At 41.2% G+C, this 22,897-nt stretch overlaps 1 protein-coding gene and 1 long non-coding RNA gene across 4 annotated transcripts; both read right to left on the minus strand.

Annotated features, from left to right (window-relative positions):
* Positions 1–323: 323 nt before the first annotated feature.
* LOC133368592 (uncharacterized) lies at positions 324–6,345 on the minus strand. Of its 2 annotated transcripts, none has more exons than XR_009758701.1 (3): positions 6,211–6,345; positions 525–746; positions 324–412 (listed from the first exon to the last, which is right to left on the minus strand). It is a non-coding gene; the product is annotated as an uncharacterized LOC133368592 (long non-coding RNA). The 2 variants fall into 2 exon arrangements; XR_009758702.1 differs by having other exon boundaries at positions 525–669; positions 6,211–6,327.
* Positions 6,346–9,214: 2,869 nt separating this feature from the next.
* On the minus strand, positions 9,215–17,351 carry LOC133368456 (interleukin-36 receptor antagonist protein-like). Of its 2 annotated transcripts, none has more exons than XM_061592720.1 (5): positions 16,148–16,272; positions 15,810–15,980; positions 12,776–12,922; positions 11,791–11,933; positions 9,215–10,804 (listed from the first exon to the last, which is right to left on the minus strand). In XM_061592720.1, the coding sequence occupies exons 2-5, from the start codon at positions 15,895–15,897 to the stop codon at positions 10,577–10,579; spliced, it is 606 nt and encodes a 201-aa protein (XP_061448704.1). In that variant the 5' UTR covers positions 15,898–15,980; positions 16,148–16,272; the 3' UTR covers positions 9,215–10,576. The 2 variants fall into 2 exon arrangements, with proteins under 2 accessions (XP_061448704.1, XP_061448703.1); XM_061592719.1 differs by lacking the exon at positions 16,148–16,272 and adding an exon at positions 17,257–17,351 and having other exon boundaries at positions 9,216–10,804.
* Between the last annotated feature and the right edge of the window lie 5,546 nt (positions 17,352–22,897).

The raw sequence follows: 22,897 nt of genomic DNA on the forward strand, positions 1-22,897 counted from the left end.
ACATGTTTTTCACGTAGTATTAAACACATTATTCTGCATCCATGTGTTCTATCAGTGAGCTACAGCCATTCCTCATCAACCATTAGAGCAAATGTGGGGAACCTTTGGCCCTCCAGATGTTGCTGTACTACAACTCCCACCATCTCTGTCCATTGGTCATGCTTGCTGTGGCTCATAAGAGTTACCCAGTTCCAGAATTTACACTTGAGTTCAATCAGTAATTGGGAGAAGCAGAGAAGTGTGAAGAGTGTGACAGAGCTGTTACCTGATGAGTTGGAATTTTGTGGAGCTGATACCAGGACGTTGTTCATCAGAAAGAGGAACTTCTGATTAATATCCCAAATTCTGTAGAGCCAGGGTGTAGGTAGTGAGGCAATACCAACAACTGGATCTGTGGAAGGCTCACTGTGATCTAAATGGTTAAAAAAGCAATAAATGTGAACTGTTGTTGTTGTCACAATGCTTATTGGCATCGTTTGGAAACTCTAGGACAATTAATAGAAAAATAAATAATTGCTTTTTACCTGGTTCTGGCTTTTTATAATGATGGAATAAATCTATCATTTCCTGATCAACAGTCTTCTTATAGTGCTTCATCTTTTTATCTTTTCCCACTTTCTTCATTTCTTATCAAGGATTGGTCGAGGTTCAGGAAATCAGTTGCCTCTTCTGCAGTTAGAGATGTTAAAAGAGAGTGCCATCATCGGCTGTGATCCCTGATGAGTTTCCAGTTTAGTTTGTTTGATCTACAGACCATAAACATCAGATGCAGTATTGGACTGTCAAGACAACCACACCAGACAAAAACACATGCCCTTTTTTAAAAAGAGTATAGCAAAATCCATGAGAAATGAAAAATACAATTCTGACTCAAAACTCTTTCTCTCGACAGCTGTGGCCTAATTTTGATTACTACAGAGAGGATGCAGCAAGACAGTGGGTGATATTCACTGCAAGTCCTACTCAGTGTAGATCCACTGATATTAATAGACATTAGTAACTTAGATTCATTCATTTCATGTGTAGAACTCAGTTGAAAATAATTCTGTAATGTTAGGGTTAGAGTCTGCCATTAAAACTGAAACATAAAATTCATCTGAGTTCCCCAAGTATAGAAAGTACTGCGGAGATAAATCAGGATATTATATCCCTATAAATATTACAATGTAGAAGAGCATGGTGCACAACAACAAACACTCAAAAATCAAGAGAGCCCAGTAAATCAACCTTCCAGAACTGCTGACAGAACTGACAGAACTGCCTTTGAAGCATTGTCAACAAAGTTTTTAAAAATTATTATTTTATTTGCAAATTTAACAATGAAAGGAAATAAGAGAACAAAGTAAAATGATAAAATGAAAATATTAAAGATACAAAAGTTTAAAAAACAAAGAAAAAATAATATGTAAATGCTAATAATAATGCAGTGAACCTCCATCACTTAACATTACAGGTACAATAACCATTAGTATCTGCATCTTGAGTTAAGCATATAAATTAATATAAGCTCTCCAGATGTCCAGATAGGTATCCACTCGAAACTGATGTCTATATGAAATATGTTCCAATGTAGCCAGGGCAGTGAGGTCTATTGTGTAACAGATGGAGGGTATTTATCCTTCCAGACTCGATGTCTCTTAGCTACCATAAGGGCTAAAATATCCACTTTTGTTGTCCTGCTGTTCACCCTCCTACTACAGGAATATAATTTAAAAGTGCATGAATATCTTCAAATATCGTGGATTTAACCATTACAAAATGAAAACAGATGACAACTTCAGACCAGAAATAATATATCACTGGACAAGCCCACATCATATGCCTCAAATGTCAATCCTTCTTAGTAATGATGTTTATAGCTGGGGATGTTGCTCAAGGATGGGCAGAGCAATCCACCTCATGGGAAGCAGGCAGAAAGAGAGCTGGTGCAAGAGGAGCTGGCAGGAAGGTCTGCAGTTTCCATTTGGCATTCAGGAGTTACTGGGCTGGCTTAGCGCTAGCTCAGCTGGGAGCTGCATGCAGGGACCAGAAAGTAAAAGCCAGCTGTCACGAATACTCCTATCGGGAAGTAAATACTCTCAATTGACTTCCATTGTAATCATTTTCTTAGACCGACATTTATCCCGGCATACCTTTGGCCTGGATTGGGACCTGCAGGAGCACACCAAACACAATTTGGATGTCACCTAAGTCCCCCCTTAGCCCCTCCTCCAATGTGCCCCTGGAATGCCCCTTTTTCAGGCCTTATGCCAGCTTTTGCCAGCACCCCTTCCATTGGGCTGGGCTTCTCCAGTGGACCCCTGGCTGAGCTGGCAGGATCCCAGTGCTGCCACGGCTGGGCCGAGATGAAAGCTTCTGCTGTTCTGTCAACTCCTCTCAGCCCAGTGTAAATACAAGTTGGATTGCGCCCTTAGTTTTGCCCACAGTTTTAAGGAAATCAACTAATTTTCACCTAATTAAATAACTGGAACACAGTCATCCTTTGCTTTTGCACTCCCCTGAATTTTGCAAAACAGTTGTCAGACCAAAAAATTTAAAATACCACAAATGCATATTTTATTATTTTAGTATAAAATACATACAAAATGCATTATTTATTTATTACATTTATATACCGCCCCATAGCCGAAGCTCTCTGGGTGGTTTAAAAACAAATATACAAATTTTAAAACACAAAAAAACAATCTAAAAAAACAATTTTTAAAAATTTAAAAACAATCTAAACATGTTCAAACAAATGTGAATTTTCATTCAGATTTTTTTTTAAAAAAATGTGATAAAGTGGACTTACAAATAAATGCATGTCAAACTCTTACAGTCTGGAAACATTCCTAGTTCCTTTCCTGTTTAAATTATCTCTTCCTTGAACTCCTATCAGAAGTCCTACAGGTCCAGTTTTTTCTATTATTGTATTTTAGCAACAGGCCATGTCTGTTGGATTGTGGTGTAGTGGTTAAGATGTTGGACTACGACCCTGGAGACGTTTGAATCCCCACACAGCCATGAAGCTCACTGGGTGACCTCGGGCCAGTCACTGCCTCTCAGCCTCAGAGGAAGGGAATGGTAAACCCCCTCTGAATACCGCTTACCATGAAAACCCTATTCATAGGGTCGCCATAAGTCAGAATCGACTTGAAGGCAATACATTTACATTTAACAAAGCCATTAAGAGTTGTTTATCTGGAAAGGATTTAGCCATAGTCTTCCATACCCCTCATTACACTGAAATGAGCAGACACCATTCTTTTTTCTTCTTTCTTTTTTTAATCAAAGGGGTAGGGAAACCTTATATACACAGTGTGTGTCTCTCTAGCTCTAGAGCAGGGACGGGGAATGTGTGGCCCTGCAGTAGGAATGGGTGTGAATTTTGATTCAGTTTGCATTTCAAGCCGAACATATCAAATTCTCACTTTCCAATACAATATGAGAACTGAAATCCTTTGAAATTTGCACTTACTTGAATTTTGTGATCCATTTCACCAAACAATGTTTACAAAAGTGCATAAACTAGGGGAAAGTGTGCATAAAAATGAATATATGAATGAAAATAACGTGCAAAAATGTATTATATGATGAGAAATGGCTTGCAAAAATGTGTACATTGGTCAAAACAACATACAAAAATGTGTTTATTAGGAGATACTTACATACCTGAGGGGAGATAGCGGGTCCTCTAGTTGGCTAGGCTACCTATCCTTACCTGTCTTCCTCTTAGGGATGAGGGAGAATATTAGCTATTGGATTTATTACCAGATTTTGACATAAACTGACAATCCACATTGTTTTTGGACCGGCATTGATTTCTTGCAGCAAGTTGCAGCTGTCACCGGCATGTTTTTTTTAAAAAAAATCCGCTCCGAATTTTGTTCCTGGCTTCGCAAACAGCTTTCCTCTAAGCTGATGCATTCTTAACTCAGCAGAACAAGTGCCTACAGCATAAGCTTTTTCATTAACATTTTTGTTAGCAATTACATTATTTTTTTGCTGGGGGAAAAACCGCAAATCAGCAATTGCACAAACAATCGGGACAAAACAATGGTGGATCGGTATCGAAAGCCAGACTGTCAGAATGCAAACGCATAAGTACCAGCTACCGAACCCCATCCCTAGTTCTTCCACCTGCCTTCCTGCTATTGTAAACTGATACTCTCAGGGAGTTGATTGCACTTCTAAACTCTCCTTCTTCCTCCTCTTTCTTTGTCTTCTCTCCCTGAAGCATGAGAGCAACAACCAAGCCTGGTCATGGTGCCTCTGTCCTAGTTAGTTGGGACTAGAGTCTTTTCTATCAAGTATGTATTTCTTTTAATAAAGTTGTCTCTTCGTTTTTGAACCAAGTCTGAAATCTCTGTGATTCAAAGCAAAGTAAAAGTCAACCACACACACACACACGGCACAGAAACACTGAGCAAGCCACACTAAGCTAAACTCTGCTAATTTCCCAGTACTCTTAACAATTCAGTGGACCTTTTTGCTTACTTGGAAATGTGGAAAGGTCCTGGAAGGGAACTGATAGGGGATTTCACCTTTCTTTGTGCGTGCCCCAGAAAAAGGCTGAGTCAGGGCTAAGCTCCCAACAAAGAAGTTGCCTTACTTGAACAAGTAGTAAGGACTGCACTGGCCTTTTGCAAGAGAGCTCTTGGGTAGGGCTCACTGGAATAGACTGGGGTAAGTAGAATGTGCTATAACACACCTAATGCCTAAGAAAAGCTGTCAAGTTGCGCACTCCCTGCGACTGTGCACATTTGTATAAAGGAGAGAGGGCAGTGGGAATAGGTGCCTTTGGTGAGTTCCTGCCCATGGATGCCCAGCAGAGTGGGTCTAAAACTATTTCTAAATTGATATATATGCCATTCCCATAGCAACACCAACCATCCAAAGATCAAGGTTAAAAGGAACTGATGAGGCCTAGGAATTGTTATGTGAAGGACTTGCGTGAAGAAAGCCAACTAAGAAAACAGGCTGGAAAAACAGAAGCAAAAGCCATTATATAACCAGGGCTTAGGAAAGGTTTCCTCAGTGTTTTGGTGTCAGGCTGCTGATAACAGGGGAGAAATCCATTTCAGTTTGTGTTTAAAGCCAAATTTATCAAATTTGCGCTTTCTGAAATGATATGAGAACAGAAACGCAGCCAGTCTGTCAAAATTCTCACTTATCTGAATTTTGTGATGCAGTTCTCCAACCAGTGTTTACAAAAATGAATATATTAGTGAAAATAACATACAAGAATACATTGTATCAGGAGAAAATGCTTGTGAAAATGTGTACACTTGTCAAAACTGCATGCAAAAAAATGTGTTTATTGCGAGAAAATTGCACTAAAATGGAAGAATTCTCATGAGGTTATTTTTTTTAAAAAAAATCACAAACTGCTGCAGAAATGTTGAGAACTGGATTTAAGATTGGGAAAATGAGATCCTGAGAGAACTGAAATTGACAGATCATTCCATCCCTATGGGCTACAGTGCATGACAAGCCTATAAATGAGAGAGAGAGAGAGAGAGAGATGCAATATGACAGATCTAGGAGTGCATCTCCATGTGGTGGTGAAGGCAGAGTTTTTGTGGGAGGGTTTTTAAGATTTGGTTATTTAAGGAGCATGAATCTTGCACAAAAAGAATAAAAAAGAAACAGATGTCCATGCCTTTGCGTTATAAAAACGCAGAAGGTACAAAAAATGTAAATGTACTGCCTTCAAGTTGATTCCGACTTATGGCGACCCTATGAATAGGGTTTTCATGAGGCTGAGAGGCAGTGACTGGCCCAAGGTCGCCCAGTGAGCTTCATGGTAAAAACGTTTACTACTATGATAAAAAGTAGAACATAAAGAAGCAGAATGGAATGTTTAAGAATCAGCAAGCAATAAAAGGACATCTGAACTAATCTTGCTCACTAAAGTCTTAAGGAAATTATGACTCCCTCAGTTTCATTCCCAATTGACCATAATGGTGGGAAATGGAGCAAGGGACAGGCGAAATATAGATCTTCTGCCTCTCAGATGAATTAGCAGTTGAAGCAAGCAATCTAGCATAGCAGTTCCAGACCTGGTACCCTTCAGATTTTGTCAACTACAACTCCCATCAGCCTCAGCCAACATGGCCAATGGTCATTGAAGATGGAACTCCAACAATATCTGAAAGGCACTAAATTCGAAAAGGCTACCATTCTAACACAAGGAGAGAAGGTTCAAAGAAGTAACTGAGGAGATAGTACCTGTGCTGATGCGAGGAAGTCCTGTGTCCTGGACAAAAAGATCCCTCTCTGTGCTCTCTTGTAGGATTTGCACACTTTATAACTGCTCAGTGAGACGGGTGGGTATGATTCACATGCTTGATGGCAATTTGCATATCAAGCTCTTGGCTAAGGCTTATAGGCAGTCTGCTGTTCACAGAAGTTGCAAGTCCTGTTGCAGTTTCAACAGTAACTTAACAAGTTTTGCAGGTCCATCAGCTGTACAAAAGTTCATAAGCCCTCTGGGGAATGCCTAGTTGGATTTTCTTTCTCTATTCAAAAAGTGCTGAGAGAGAGAAAAACACCTCTGAGCAACCATGAGCTCACATAACCATTTGTTTTATAAGGCATGTTGCCGCTTTCAGTTAGAGGAGACAGAACTTTCTGCAATGCTGATTGCATGAATTGGTTGCATACAGGATGTTCATCTAGCTTTCATATTTGCATTGGTGAAAGAGCTAACTAGAAAGACTGCCTGGCTGTTGCATAGGAAGAAATTAAAAAATGCAGAGACAAATACTTGAAGCTTCTTTATTCCACCAACTCACTGAGAACTGAAATGAAAACTCAACTCCACGCTTCTCCAAACATTCCAACCCCACCCTTTCCTATTCCTCCCAGAACTTTTTTTAACATCTTTAACTACACATCCCAGCATGCAATTCACCCACTACAATACCAAGCCAACCTAGAAGGGTCTTGTTCTCCACTTAATGGCAACAATTTGGGCATTATGCATCTCATGTTTATTTTTTATTTTTTTTATTATTTATTACATTTATACCCCGCCTTTCTTTTCATAGTAGAAACCCAAGGCGGCTTACATATGGTTCCCAGGCGGTCTCCCATCCAGGCACTGACCAGATCTGTGCTGGCTCATGTCCCTTCAGACCATAGCCTGGGACCAATCTTCCATGTTCAAATCTTCTACACTTGAAACTGAAATTAAAGCTGACTACCCTGAAAGTTCTTCCTGGAAATGTCAGCTCAGGTCCAACTTAGAAATAATTATTATTCATAAACCACTTCCTAAACATTACAACAACTGGAAATTGGTGCATGCGCCCCTGCAGATTTCAAATTCTAATTGTTTGAAATGGAATAATGTATCCTGCTAAAATAAACTCTGTTCAATACACAGTATAGCTGGACAGAAAAATTCCATATCAACCTTGAGTCTGCTTCAAGTTAAATAGTGTGATACCTAATTGTGATGTATACCTCCAGATTAGGGATATGCTAGAATTCCACCCAGTTTGGATGTGGTATTGAATTTTCCATTGTTTATTTTCAATTATTGAGATCAAATTTTAATGTAGCAAATTTCCATGGCTATTTTTGAAAAATGACTTTAAAAAAGCCTCTTAAAACATCAATTTTAAGAATAATTTTTCGGAAAGCCTTAAAGACCTGGCTTTTTCAGCAGGCCTTCGGGGTATCCGGGGAGGGTTAATCGATATAATTGTAATGCCTCCTACCCAGTTTTAATATTGTTGTTGTAGATCTATTGTTTTTATTGTATTACTGTATTTTATTAATTGTATTTTAATAATTTTGTAAGTCGCCTAGAGTGGCCATTGGCCAGATAGGCGACAAAGAAATTAAATTTATTATTATTATTATTATTATTATTATTAAAATATCAAAATTAATATCTTTTTTTCCCGAGCAAAACCCCCACAACATGGATCAGTAAAAGCAGCAGCTAGTGGATAAAGAATAAACTCAAATTGATGGCAATTTGGAGGACAGACCAGTAAGGAAACGATGGACTATCAAACTGCATGCAGATTGGCACCATGCAGCAAACCGCATCCCTAACCCCAATCCACAACTAAAACTGTAACTAGCTGTAAACATTTTTAACATATATACTGTAAAGGAATGGAACTTTACTGTCCTGGACAGCTTGTGTATTATGGGAATGTATGTTCCACTTGTTTGCCTTGCTGCATCTTGCATGAGGATGTATATCTTTACTTGTTTGTTCATTGGGGGTTATAGGTTTAACCTGCTCATTGACCTGGTCTAGCTGATCATATGACCTAACCTGAGACTCAAATATCAAGGCACTGAACAATCCATTGTATGTGAAAAATGGCACATCTCTTGTATGAGGGCAGGAAAACTAAAGGTACTAATGCTTCCTACTGCAGGTACCCTGGGTCAGAGCTTGGAAGTAACTAGTTACAAGTAACGAATTACTTGTAATTCATTACTTTTTTGAGTAACGAGTGGGTAATTCCTTTACATTTTGATTGTAATAGAACTAGGAGTAATTTTACTACTTTTGTGGAGTAATTGTAACGTTTCCAGAATTACTTTTGGGCATTACTTGGGGAGGGGAGCAGGGGAAGTCTTCTGCTCCTCTGATTTGTGCATGAAAATCATGTGCCTCAAACTGGGCTTCTGTGCAGCATCACTCTTTCCTCATGCTCTGTGGATGGATCGGAGGCGACAAGGGAGGAGGCGAAGAGTGAGACGGGGTGGAGTGGAGGAAACAATTATTTAAAAAAAACAGATAGTGGTGGTGAAAAATGGAGTGGAGGGAAAAAGGATCCGGAGGTCAAGAACATGGATAAAGGAGGAGAAGGCGGCAGCGGCAGAATGGAGATAAAGAACTGTGGAGGTGAAAGATGACAATGTGCGTGTGTGTGAATACTGTGTTTACACTTGGCACACAAAGTGGCCTCCACCACCCTCTCTGGCTACTGTGCTGCATTTGCAGTATTTTAACTTTTTTGCATCTCAGGGGAAAATATTTGCTTGAGTAAGTGTCCCTAAGTTGGTGGCAGGGCAGGGTCTGGGAGGTGGTTAAGTGAGAGAGATTATGCTGGCTGGCTGAGGGGGGGGGTTGCACTTGGTTTGACATGCAAAGATCTGAGTAGTGGCCTCAGCCTCCCTCCCCACCACCCTTACCAGTGGAGAAACCACCCATGCTATCTTATGAATAAAAACAATTATTCTATTACCTCTGTATGTTTGTTTATTTTTAATGTTGTTTTAGGCTACTTAGATGTGCAGTAGCCAAGGCCGGCACCTTGTAGGCTTTTTAAAAAAAGTAACTGAAATGTAAATGTAGAGATTACTTTGGAGGAAAAGTAAAGTAATCAGTTACTTTCAGAGCAATTGTAATTGTAATGGTAATTACAGTAAGGCCCTGCTCATACAGCGGATTACGTTCTGGACCCCCGCTGTAAAGCAAAAACCGCTGTAAAGCGGATCCCATTGACTTACATTGACCAAAATGGCGCCCGGCGGCAAAAAAACGCCATAAAAGCAGAACAAGCGCTGTAAAGTGGGGCCTTTCTACAATTCACAACCGCTGTATTAGCGGAACGCTGTAAAGCGAAGCTCTGTAAAGCGGGGCCCTATTGTACTACTTTTTTGGGCCATGTAACTATAACTGTAATTTATTACTTTTTAAAAGTAATCTTCCAAGCTCTGCCCTGGGTACCAATACTTCCTGCTAACTGAATCATGCTTGACATGATATATGATTGGCAACATTCTTGTCTTAAAATATGAACCATATGGTAATCAAGACACCTATTCCAGTACTGCACCTGGAGTCCAACAACATCTGAAGGGCAACAAGACAAATAACCTCTGCAAAAGCAAATCAGAAAGAATGCTGAATAAGCTGGTGATCTGGAGAAGTCCGTAGACAAAAAAAGCCACTCTCCCTCCATCTCTACAATTTTGAAATTCTACATAGCTGGACCTCTTCACCCTCAATGATCTATGGACCCATGCTGGCATTTCTGATGGACTAAGCTTTCAAATCCAGGGGAAGGATTTGCAAACTTCAAGGGGACAGATATAAATTAACAATAACTAAATAACTAATAAGGAGGTTTAATTCTTTTCATACTGACTGATACACATAAGTTGAAAGCAAAGAATCACTGCAACCATTTAGATATTTTAGAACCCTTCTGGGCATAACATCTATTACCAGGCAGAGTAAAAAGTCATTTGCATAAGGAATCATGTGTTGTCTATTCTTAATGCTTGTTGCCAGTTTTAGAAATACTTTTATTCCACTTATATTTAAATACCAGGTAAACTCTGATTGCCATAAATACATAGTATTTTCCTTTATAATTACATAGAAATCCTATTTGGGTGTTCTCTTCCACAAGATATATTCCAGGCCTGTACCTTGTGCCAGTGCATTGTGCTTGCAACTAGGTAGATGGCACAGCATTGATCACGTAGGTGAGTGAACTTCTTCTGGTTTAGCAAATGTACGTTGTCTGCTTTCTGTGCTCTGCTTGGTTGTGCTGGGTGTGCTAAGGTTTACTGCACAAAAGAAACAAAGATGACAGCGAAGCACCTCCACAACTCAATGGTGGTTCTCAGCCTTTTTTTCAACATAAAACTGGGTGATCTCAGTACCTCCTTGGCGACTCAAACCAATCGGCTTGTTTGGCTCAGGCGACGCGCTCATGAACCAACCTGGGAATGCTGCAGATTCAAAGCTGCCAGTCTCCTTGCTGCTCCCACCCTTACAGAAGAAAGTGAAGCTCTTCAATTCCTGGGTTTTTTCATACAGATCCATAATACGTTTCTCCTTTAAAAAAAATATACAGAGAGAGAGACATAGAGATGGTTGAATCTGTCACTTTTGATTTCTCATTTTTCCGATCTTAAATTAAGCTCTTCCCATATCTGCAGCAATGTGTGTGTTTTTTAATCCTCATGAACATTAGTCAGCATTTTAGTTTCAATTTCTCCCAATAAGCATATTTTTGTGTACAGTTTTGACTAATATACACTTTTGTGCAAGCAATTTCCTCCAATATAATGCATTTTGTATGTTATTTTCACTAATATGTCTATGTTTATCCCAGTCTGAATACAGACTCCCATCATCCCTGACCAGTGGCTGTGCTGGCTGGGGTTGAAGGGAGCTGGTGTCCAGCATCATCTGGAGGGCCACAGACTGCTCATCTGTGCTTTAATTCCTGGTTCCCTTCATTTCTTTTAATGGTTTTTATACCAAAACAGCAAGATTTCACCACCAGAGAGAGACAGAAATCCAGTACTGCTGAATAACTAAGGTGAAATCCATAACCTATCCACAAGCCACACTCAACAGGAAGGAATAATATGGTCAGAACCTACAGACAGGAAACCTTTACGTGTTTCAAGTGATTGATTTAATAAATCTGCATCCCACCTTTCAGGGCAAGAAACCCTCCCAAGGTGGCTTACAACAACTTTCAAACAAAAAGTGTTATGAAAGGCAGAACTGCCCTTAGTAACCTCAGTAGTGCTTTGCCTCTCCAGATTGAACAGGCTAGTGCTACTGCAGTTGTGTTATATTTCAAACAAAAAAAATCATAAATCAGTTCCGGGCGGGGGGAATAGAAGACAACTGGGAAAACACTGAAATTGTTTAGCAAGACTATAAATTGGATTCCCTTCTTTAAAAATTGAGTGTACGGAAGGCATAAGCAGATCTCAAGTCTTAATCATATATACAGTCTTGTAGTATACTGAATGGAAACCCTCTCAGATAACCAAATGTGACTTTGAACCACAAACGAAACTCACCACTAACTTTAGCTGAGGTTGACCTCCACCAGATTCCACACAGGACAAGGTGTGTGTCCCATCTTCGTTACCCATAAAGATGGGGTATATTTTTTCATCTTTTTGTTCAATACCTCTGTTTGGGGTCACAGACAGTAAGTGTTCTGAAAATGAACAAGAAATAAGAAGCATGATCTCTCTGTCTCTCTCTCTCTCAATCTCAATCTCTTGCCAATAAGAACTAAAGCTAGTGAAATGTCCCATAAGACTTATGATGAGGTCAAACGCTAGTCTATAATAGAAACTTGACCCTGACACTAGAAGTATACAAAATACTTTTCTCATCATTAGTTCTATTCCATAACTTTAGTGCTTGCACAAGCCACAAGTAAAGTCTGTGTCCTGTTGTATCCAATTGGCATTCCCCTTATTGATATTTTTCAAACAAGAATCATTACCTCGCTTAAAAAGTACTACGTAACAGGCAACATAAAAGTCACTGCAGTCAGTGCCACTGCCACTTAAGAGGTTTTCTACAGTCAAGCGGTATATAAATTGTCTTAAATTAAACAAATAAATAAATAAATTCTAGACTAAATAGACAAATGGTCCCCTAACTTAGTGTGAGAAAGCTTCTTGTGTACTCAAGAAGTTCCATTAGATCACTTCTTTCAGAACTCCCATCTCTCTAGTTTTCCAGTTTAATTTATTTGAAACGCCTAATACAACATTCTGTGTGATGTATGTTTATGTGGAGTTTTAAATGTCTTTTGTTTTGTTCTCTTCTTTACATGTTCAGCAGACTAACTCAATGCAACATAGTTTTGGAGCAACTCTCATGAGGCCTGTGGAAAAGTCACAGAGTATCATTTCTGGCCTTGTTGAAGAAGATGTGGCTGCAGCAGACATTCCCTGGCACCTGGTTACCGAGCCCCAGAAGTGACACAAGTGTTCAGTCAATGCAGGCAGGAACTGTGAGATGCAAAATTATGATAAGAACAGTTACCTGAATTGCTGGGATTTCGTGGAGCTGCTACCAGCATGTTGTTCATCAGAAAGAGGAACTTCTGATTAATATCCCAAATTCTGTAGAGCCAGGGTGTAGGTATTCTGTGCATGAAAAGAACTGGATCTGTGGAAGGCTTACTGTGATCTAAATGGTTAAAAAAAGCAATAAATGTGAACTCTTATTGTCACAATGCTTAGTGGCATCGTTTGGAAACTCTTGGACAATTAATAGAAAAGTAAATAATTGGTAAATATCCGAAACTCTGTAAAGCCAGGGTACCTGTAATGTTCCAAGCACACATAGACCTGCCGTGGAAATATATAATATACATACACAACCGTCCAAAAGAAAAATGGAGAATATTCTAAAGGAGGAACAAGCAACTTAGTTGGCACTGAAGACTTCTTTCTGTAAAGAGGGAAATCTTTTTTTCCTTCCTCCTTTTCAATGTTATTTTCTTTTCTTGTTTTGCATTAAATAGTGATTGCCCTGTTTGACATGACACATTTTCCATGGCACGATTTGTGCAGTTTCTGATGTGGGAGTAGGTCTTCCTCCATTCTTAAGATACTGTGTGCACAGTCAACTAAATGAATTCCTCCTTTAACTTTGTTCATTCGGTACTAAGAGCACAGGTATAGACACTACCAAAGAGACAAACTGTTGGCAGCCTTCATTGGCTGAATATTTTACGCTGCAATCCATTTAGCAAATTAAGGCATATGAAGCCATTGGGAGTGGTCTTTGGGAAATTTGAGGTGAGGTGTCATCAGTACACTGGTGATACCCAGCTCTATTTCTCTGAAACAACCAAATCAGGAAAGGCCGTACAAGCCCTGCACTGATGCCTGGACTTGGTAGTTGGCTGGATGAGAGTCAAACTGACTGTAAATCCTGACAAGATGGAGACACTGTGGGTGGGTGGTTCCAGAGTCTAGGTAATTGATCAATTGCCTGATTTGGATGGGGGTCAGACTCCCCCTGGAAAAGCAGATTTGTTGTTGGGGGTGTGGCTCCTGGATCCATCTTTGTCACTAAAGGCCCAGGTGACCTCAGTGGCTAGGAGTGCTTTTTACCAGCTGGTAAGACACTTACAGCCATTTCTGGACCAGGATAGCCTGACCACTGTCGTCCATGCACGGGTAACCTCTAGGTTGGATTACCGCAATGCATTCTGTAAGGGGCTGCTCTTGATGTTGGTCCGGAAGCTGCAACTAGTGCAAAATGTGGCTCCTTGGCTGGCCACTGGGGTAGGATATCACCACTGTATTACACCACTGCTGAAAGAATTGCACTGGCTGCAGATTAGCTATCAACCTTGGTTCAAGCCGCTGCTCTGGTCTAGGACATCTGTCATCAGCTTCATGGAGCATTCCTGGAGTGGTCAGGAGGAGGAAGAGATAGAATGCGGTTCAGGGGAGGAGCCCAGTAGCTTGCAACAGGGGGGTGCTGAAACAGAAGACCAGCACTTTTGATAGTGACAGGTCCACCCTCCTTAGCTCCAGTTACAATGGAAGAAATGCTGTTTGACCAAGAGCCTGCCCCTTTCCCTCCTCTCTAGCCCCTTCTTCACCCACAGCTGTTGCGTGTGCCTCCTCTAGAGGATGAATCAAAAGCTCAACCTGAGTCCCTGTCTGAGATGGAACTCAGTGAAATGCTGCCACCACCCAGCACATGCAGACAGATGCACAGGCATGGACAAATAGCTCCAGCTTTCCCAGTCAGGAGGAGCACTCACTTGCTCACAAAGTCTCCTTCAGTGAACCCCCAAGCAAATAGAAAGAGTCCACCCAAAGGGACTCAAGGGGTGTATCTAATTGCTGTGATGTCTTAGTTTTGAGTAGTCATGCTTAGTTAGGTCCTGCAGAGATGCAGAATCCTATGTAATCTATCTGTAAGTTGATCTATGTAAAGCTCTAAGCTGAAATTCCACATTAAACGTAATGGAGCAAGACAAACCAGTGAGTCTGAGTCTGAAACCAAGGGAGTTGGCCTGGACAATATCTGAAAGATCATCTCACCCATTATATATCCAATCAGTCACTGTGCTCTTCAGGTAAGGGCCTCCTGCAGATGCCATCTTATCAGGACATCCATCCTGCACAGTATAGAAATTGGGCCTGTCGTGTTGTGCCACCTACCCTTTGGAATTCCCTACCCTTAAATATTAGAGAGGCACCATCTCTGTTATCTTTTTGTGCTTACTGAAGACCTTCCTCTTCCAACAAGCCTTTTAAGTAGAGATCTGTTTTTAGATGTTGTAATTGTAGTATCATTTGTGTGTTTGCCGCTCTGGGCTTCTTTGGGAAGAAGGGTGGTATGTATATTTTATAATTAAATAAGCTGTGTCATTTGCCATAAATTCTTACAGACATGGCCCCAATAATCCCCCAAACCAACCTAGGCATTAACTGTGCCTTCTCATCCAATGCTGTCTTGGAAAATGAGGGCTTGGAGAGCTTGTGTGACCCTAGGATACCTGAAAGCCCACTAGGAATGAGCAGGTGATATGCTCCGGTGAAGAAGGAACTCTGGGAACCAGCTGCTCAGACCACAGCCAGAAAGCCCAACTCTCAAAGCAGCTACCCTGCAAACTGACCAAGTCCTCATCTTCACATATTGTCTTTGGCTGAAGATGCCAACAAAGCTTTGAAGAACACCACAACAGAGCTTGGAAAAGTTACTTTTTTGAACTACATCTCCCATCAGCCCCAGCCAGCACCATGCTGGCTGGGGCTGATGGGAGTTGTAGTTCAAAAAAGTAACTTTTCCAAGCTCTGTAATGCTAAACCCAGACCTGTGACTCCCTCATCACAGACACAGATCCAATGAATACATGCAAGAGGAATGTAGCTGGTGGACTACAACTCCCATCATCCCTGACTACTGGCCATGCTGGTTGGGGCTGATGGGAGTTGGAGTCTAACAGCATACGGAGGGCACCATGACGGTGATGCCTGGTTATTTTTATCTGAATAATTTGGGAACGGCTCTTGGGCAACAAATAAAAAAGTAAAGAATTGCTTTTCACCTGGCTTTGGCTTTGGCTTTGGAAAGTGATTGAATAAATCCTGCATTTTCTGGTCCATTGTGATGTTGTGAGGCTTCACCTTTAACATCTCTGTCTCCTTTCCAATTTCTCCATTGCTTCTCAAGGATTGGTTGAGATTCAGGGTATTGGCTGTTTCTTCTACAGTTACAGCTATTAAAAGAGAGTGACATTAGAGGCTGCAATTCCTGACAAGCAGATGACTGAATATTTTAAACAAAGATGGTGATGGAGCAGGTCCATTGATTGCCCCCTGTTGCCACTGTTGCAGGCAGTCCAGCGAGGGTGGAATATGACTGGAAGAGTCCACAGTCAATTACCTCACACAGGAACACAGCAACTGAGGAACCGTGAACGTTTTTCAGCAACTGTACTCACTCAGAGCTGAGCACGGAAAAGACTCCCCTTGAAGAGGTTTGTTCTCTAGGCAGCTGTTCAGACAGGGGTAGCTAGCCAGGAGCCCTCCAGAAATAGCTGAACTATGACGCTCATCAGCCCAGCCAGTATGGCTGATTGCCAAGGATGATGGGAGATGTAGTTCAGGAAACATTTGGAGAGCTACAGGTTAGCCACACCTGCCTTAACAGGTATTTCTCAGGAAAGGATCCGGCCACCCTCTTCAATGCCTCTCATCACCTTGAAATAAGCAGTGCCTCATTTGGGGGCCAAAAAGGAAACAATCCAATAGATAATAAGGCATTTCTCTTTTCTTCTGAAATCCCATGTGAGGAAAGGAAGTCTCAAAATGTGTTAAACAAATAAATGCCATTCCCGTAGCAACACCAAGCCATCTGAAAGCCACCATTAAATGTCACTGCCTGGACCTAGGAATTGTTTTGAGAAGGAATCATGGGGGAAAACAGCTAAGAAAACAAGCTGGAAAAACTGAAGCAAAGGCCATTATATACCCAGGGCTTACGAATGACTTCCCTAGAGTTTTGGTGTCAGACTGCAGTACATGACAAGCTGGCGGTACAAAATGCCTATCAGCTAGGTGTTTATCTGTTTATTTAAGCTGTTGAAATCATGGTGGTGGGTCCCACTTCTAACTATCACATCTTCATTTGGTTAGCCTTGTTTATGGATTTAAACAGTTTCAAACCTCCTTTTCTGGGTGAACGAATCACAAAGCAGATTCCAACGTACTTTAAAATGCAGAGGAAACAAGTTATAGCCATAAAAAATTACTGAATACATGATTCATTAAAATAACAGGTAAAATAGCAGAAGCAACAGTTAATCTTGTGGCACTTTACAGAGCAGCAAATTTGTTCTGGCACATAAGCTTGAGCGGAAAGTCCAGTTCATCAGATGCATGAAGTGAAATCTTGGTAGGTACTGTATATAAGGGAGAGCTGGAAGTTGAATGGCAACATACAAAACGTACCATCAGTGATTAGAGCTTAAATACATATTAAGATAGACACACCTTTAACAGTAAACAGTAGCAGATTGATGATAACTGCTGAGATGATTGTCAATGGAGGCTGGTCCATTGGAGAAACTGAGGCACATCAATTCCCATCAACTGGAATTTAAAGGGAAAAAATTAAAAGTTTCCCCAAAATAAAAATTGCAAGGACAGTCTGCTTCCTGACCACTTAAACTATCAACATTTCTGAGTAGTGTACATAAAAATTAAAAAGCATACCTTGGATGACATCAATTAAAAGGAATTATAAAAACAGAAAACTTCCTTAAAATGCCTGCTGGAATTGGCAAGTCTGTGTCGAGCACCTGACATTCAACAGCGAGCAGACCCATGTAATCTCAGGCAGGAGGTAGTTCCACAGAATTGGGCCCACAATATTGAGGCTGCAGTCAGATGTGGAATTTATTACATTAGTTTTCCTGAGTATAATGCTACCGCTTCTGTCCTGATTTCTAATATTCCTTTCACATTGGAGTACCTGTGGCGTTATGGGTTTTTTATATCAATATACCACCATGTCATGCTAAATGTCATTCACACTGTGGGCATGGTGTGACACAACAGTGGACATTGTTGGACATGTTGCCTCCACCTCCACCCTTTATGCATATGTGCGCTTCTGTTTGCCAGAATTCCGCCCCAAATTTTATTATATGAGTAGTGGTGGCATGATCCCAAGAAAACTGCAAGAAAAATAGGACACCAAATTCCCCCAATTTTCCAGGTTAACGGAGTTGCAAACAGATTTTTTTTCTGGAAGCAATTAACACAAAAATGTGTTCTAAATTTCCACTTGGTTCTGCTAAATTGCCAGCTTTTATGGCATGTGAAAGATCACATAAAATTAACAGGTAAGGAAAATTGAGTAAAGTGCTGTCTGAATGCAGCCTGAATCATAAGAAGGAAAGAAGGAAAAGAGAGAAAATTATTATAGCTCCATTTTCTTATTTTTAAGACAGCCATGGGCCCTCTGATTTCAATGGGATAGTGGTACTGTCTGTAGGAGAATTTTAACCCTTTCTCACATGCCATTATCTGAATCAAAATCCCACATTCCCAAAACACTGTTAGGAACCCACATGGGGCAAAATAGAGGTACCTGGAACATTCCTCTTCTGCAATGTTAACAGCACCATTGCTGGGATGGAGATGGATTTTTTTTTATTTTAATCAAGAAGCATATATCTTACAAAAGGAATAATAAAAAAGAATCATTTATCCCTGTCTTAACCTTGCACACGGTAGTTTACCATATGCAGAAGGTACATACGTATGTGTACTGCCTTCAAGTCGATTCTGACTTATGGCAACCCTATGAATAGGGTTTTCATGAGGCTGAGAGGCAGGGACTGGCCCAAGGTCACCCAGTGAGCTTCATGGCTGTGTGGGGATTCGAACCCTGGTCTCCCAGGTCGTAGTCAAGTTTACAATAAATCCATTAAAACACACACACAACCACAATAATACAAAAATAGAACATAAAGAATATAGTAGGGTAGGGTTATGAAAAAACAGTAAACCATAAAAGAACATCATTAAAATCTTGAGGAAATATGACCCCCAAATGATCATAATGATAGATGAGGGGAAATGGACTAGGGAGAGGCCAAACACAGATCTCCTGCCTTTCAGGCTGTTTGACAGTGGAAACAGACGGTCTAAAATGGCTTTCCCAAAGTAGTGCCCTCCGGATGTTGTGGACTACAACTCCCATCAGCCCCAGCAAGCATGGGCAGTGGTCACGGACAGTAGGGTAGTAGCAAATTCAAAGGTGCAGGGTCCCTTCATTATAGTCACAGTCATGCCCCCTTCTAAGATTATTCACTAATATGCACAAAAACCCTTGTGGTTTAAGAACGTACCTATAGCCAACATATTTCTATCAAACTTTAAAAAGCAGGGAAATTGAGCAGCTATAGTGAATGCACCAGGGGAGTAGGAGACCTGGCCTCCTTCTAATATACTGTACTGCCCTACAAATTTGGAAAAATGCAAATGCAATTTGGGTTTGTCTTTCACAGTCCAATCCACTTCCTGTGTAGCTTGGAAGAATTTGGTAACATGTGCCTCTAAGCATCTGGTGAGTGGTGGCCAGGCCCGTCCTTAGTATGTGCAATAGTTGGGGGGCCCCCACATTCTTTCTCTCTATATATATAGATTGAGAGAGAGAGAGAGATTTTATTTACGAATATATGTAATTATAATATTTACATATGAGGCTAACAACTAAATGGTACCACCCATTGGCCCTGTTGGTACACCCATTTAAGGAGAATTGGTACCACTGGTATCACCCACTGATATCATTGATATGACCCATTTAACTATAACATGGTACTACCCATTGATACCACCCATTTAGATGAAATGGTACCACCTATTGGTACCCTTGTAGTCCAAATGGTACCACCCATTGGTACCAGTGGTTCCTTGCTCAAGTAGCCAAAATGGTACTACCCCCTCCCGCACACATGGGAAGAATAAAGGGGGGACTTAGGAAAAAAAAATGGGGGCTGGCTCCATAAAAAACCCCAATGAGGACTGAGCATGCTCAGTGTCCACAGAATGCTGACTCATTGTTGGGGGTTAAACCAGAAAAACTGGGGTGGCTGGAATGGTGTGGCTGGAAGGGCCGTAGCTCAGTGGCTGAGCATCTACTTTGTATGCAGAAGGTCCCAGCATCTCCAGGTAGGGCCAGTAGATTCCTGCCTCAGACTCTGGAGAACAGCTGCCAGTCAGGGAAGGCAACACTGACCTAGATGGGACAAAGGTCTGACTCAGTATAAGGCAGTTTCCTGGATTCCTGTGTACACTCCACAGTGCAACATTTTGGTGCAGTTCCTATTTACATACCTGACCCGTCCATTGACAAAACCTGCCTCTTCATTGCATTAGCCTCACTCATTCAGCTGCGCCGGCTTTGCCAACCAAACTTTCTCACAAACAATGGAATAAGCAGCCCAGGACTGGGGATGGTGGGGTGGGAATTCTTGTACAAATCCTAATCCAACTTTTTCCACCCCTAAACTGATTTTCTGCCTTCCTTTGGAGTGGGCCGCCCCCTCCCCGCTCTCCCAGATGCATCCCGTTGTGCCTGACACCTCCCCAAGAGGTTGACAGGGGAAGATGGTAATTCATGTAAAGGATGTCATGCTTTTTCCAGTCGCTGGCTGGCCCCCTTGCTCGGCAAAGCGCAATGGCACAGATCCACTCAGTTTGGCTCGCCCTTGGCCGGCGGAGAAGGAATTAAATCCAGCAACTTTTACGTTGGAAGTTTTTGGGGGGGAGTTAATGAAGCAATGGCAACCGAAGGGGGATGACAAAAGCTTGCTGTCAGTGGCTGACGAAGCCAAAGGATCTCTTCCTTATGCATTTTTTTTGAGGGGAGGCACAGACAGCCCCACCCGCCCCACTCCCAGCATAGTGATCCTATTGCCGGACACGGTATAGCAAAAAAGTGATGATCAACAGGCAGCAGAGTACTCGTCTGTCGGGCGGTGCGTATTTCGCAAAATCGCAGCTTCTAATAAGTGGCAGAAACTTGCTGCTCCTGTGTTATGTACTCGGTTCACTCGGTAAGCCGTCGTCAAACGCTCCCCACACTGGTCGCCAGTTTATGCGAATCGCAAATCGCCAAGCATGGGGCCCCCCAAAGTGCAGGGCCGGGGGCAACTGCCCCGCTTCCCGGTGCCTAGGGGCGGTACTGGTGGTGGCAACACCTGCAATCAGGACTGCATCTCCAAAGGTGGAGAATTACATTTTTTGTTTGTTTGCTGGTGTTCTTATTTTGCTTCTTTCCTGTGTTACTACTGTTTCTACAGAGAATTTAACCTAGAAGATTATATTTCTCTCAGTATTCATCCTGGAAATCTGTCAAATTTATTTTTATTAATTTCAAAGCCTTTTTATTGGTCAGTGTCATTTGATAGTGAAGAAAGCCTTTTGTGTTTCAAACTGGAGGTTATGTTCCATTTCAGGTGCATTAACAGTTGAATCTGCAAGTGCAGTTTGATGTAAAATCAGACTGATTATATTGCTACTTAAGCAATGAATCTAGCTGTTGGGAAAAACAAACTTGGCCTGCTCAAGATACATGTTTTCATCCTGCTATGCTTAAATCACTTCATTTAAGGAAAGGTGGGCACGGTCATGGAGCACACCTAGCATTTTGCTAGAATATATTTCACCTCCCACTGTTTGATCTTGTGCAAATTGAGACACCCTTCATGTCCACTGGAGACTATTCTGCAGAATAGTCAGTGCCATTATTCCACAATTATTTTTGGAGTTTTTTTAGTGTAAATTATGGTGTTATGTATTTCACATATTCACAGAAAGAAAAGCAAAAGAAAATGATTTACTATAGGAAACATCACTAAAATTGCAAAGTAACTATATCAACTGTCTTAATATTGTTGCTTCCTCCCTGTTAGATCAGCACAACACATGTCTTGTTTCTGTTATTTGGGCTGATTGCAGGTGTTGCCACCACTCACCATATGTTCAGAGACACGTTACCAAATTCTTGCAAGTGACACAGAAAGTGGATTGAACTGTGAAAGACCAACTTAAATTGTGTTTGCATTTGGACAAATTTGTAGGGCAGTCCAATATCTCCTGCTCCCCTGGTGCATTCACTATAGCTGCCCAATTTCCCTGCTTTTTAAAGTTTGACAGAAATATCTGTTGCCTACAGATATGTTCCTAAACAGCAAGGTTTTCTTTGTTTTGTTTTTTGTCTATTAGTGAATTTTTCTGCTTTTTAATCCGGGAGGTAAGAAATGGGATCCTGTGCAAGTTTGCTGAAAATGGATTGATCATTTGCATGCTTATTGAGTTCAATGGGATTTACTCTCCTGCCAATCCAATGCCAATGTTAAATTTCTTAAATTAATTAAAACTCAGCTATGCGTTTTTTAAATTGCAGAAGATGAAGGTCAGAGTATGGTGCAAGGTCAGTAACAGGATTACAGGTAACTTGTCAACATGGCTGATTTTTAATTAATTTCAATAAATTATGAGAACTCTGACAGAAAAAAGTCCAACAGGGGTCTGGATTCCTCCCCCCCCCCCATTTTACACTTTGAACTCTCAATTCTCTCTGTTTTGTGTATCACCATGAAAACTTAGTGATTTTTGAGTTCAGGACTATATGTTTTGTAAGGTTTTGTTTTGAAATGAGTTTATGGGAAGTAGAAGAACAGCATGGTGTTTTTTTTTCAGTTTAACACTGTGGAATGTGAAAAATCCATGGTGGTAAAAATATACAGCCACTCTTGTGTGTGTGTGTGTGCGCGCACGCGCGCATAAACACACACAGTGGCCATTCTTTTCTTTCTAGCTACAACTGGTTAGATGCAAAACATCAATCATTCCCCTCTCCCCAGCAATGTATATGGGTCCTGCTTTTCCCACTTCGTCCTCTCCCTCCCTCTCCAACAGTCAGCAAAAAGACCCATCAAGACCAAAGCATATCCCCACCCTGCACCACTCTGCAGTTTTTTCCCTTGCTCCCCATGAAGCAACATACAATCTCCCATCTACTCTGCACAGTCAAATACTGAATTGAACTCACACAGAAATTTTGCTGCCGCTGTCAAATGCTGGCTGCAAAGAAAGAATTCTGAGTTCAAGACTA

Source organism: Rhineura floridana, chromosome 12, assembly GCF_030035675.1.
Source record: "Rhineura floridana isolate rRhiFlo1 chromosome 12, rRhiFlo1.hap2, whole genome shotgun sequence".
Taxonomy (NCBI): domain Eukaryota; kingdom Metazoa; phylum Chordata; class Lepidosauria; order Squamata; family Rhineuridae; genus Rhineura; species Rhineura floridana.

What these genes read in the sequence shown, in the direction of transcription:
- LOC133368456 (XM_061592719.1), bottom strand. Translation starts at nt 17,323, where the DNA reads ATGGACCAGCCTCCATTGACAATCATCTCAGCAGTTATCATCAATCTG. An exon ending in GCTACTGTTTACTGTTAAAG is followed by an intron (nt 15,981 to 17,256) that starts GTGTGTCTATCT and finishes CTCTTTTAATAG; the next exon opens with CTGTAACTGTAGAAGAAACA. An exon ending in ACGAAATCCCAGCAATTCAG is followed by an intron (nt 11,934 to 12,775) that starts GTAACTGTTCTT and finishes GTTCATTTTCAG; the next exon opens with AACACTTACTGTCTGTGACC.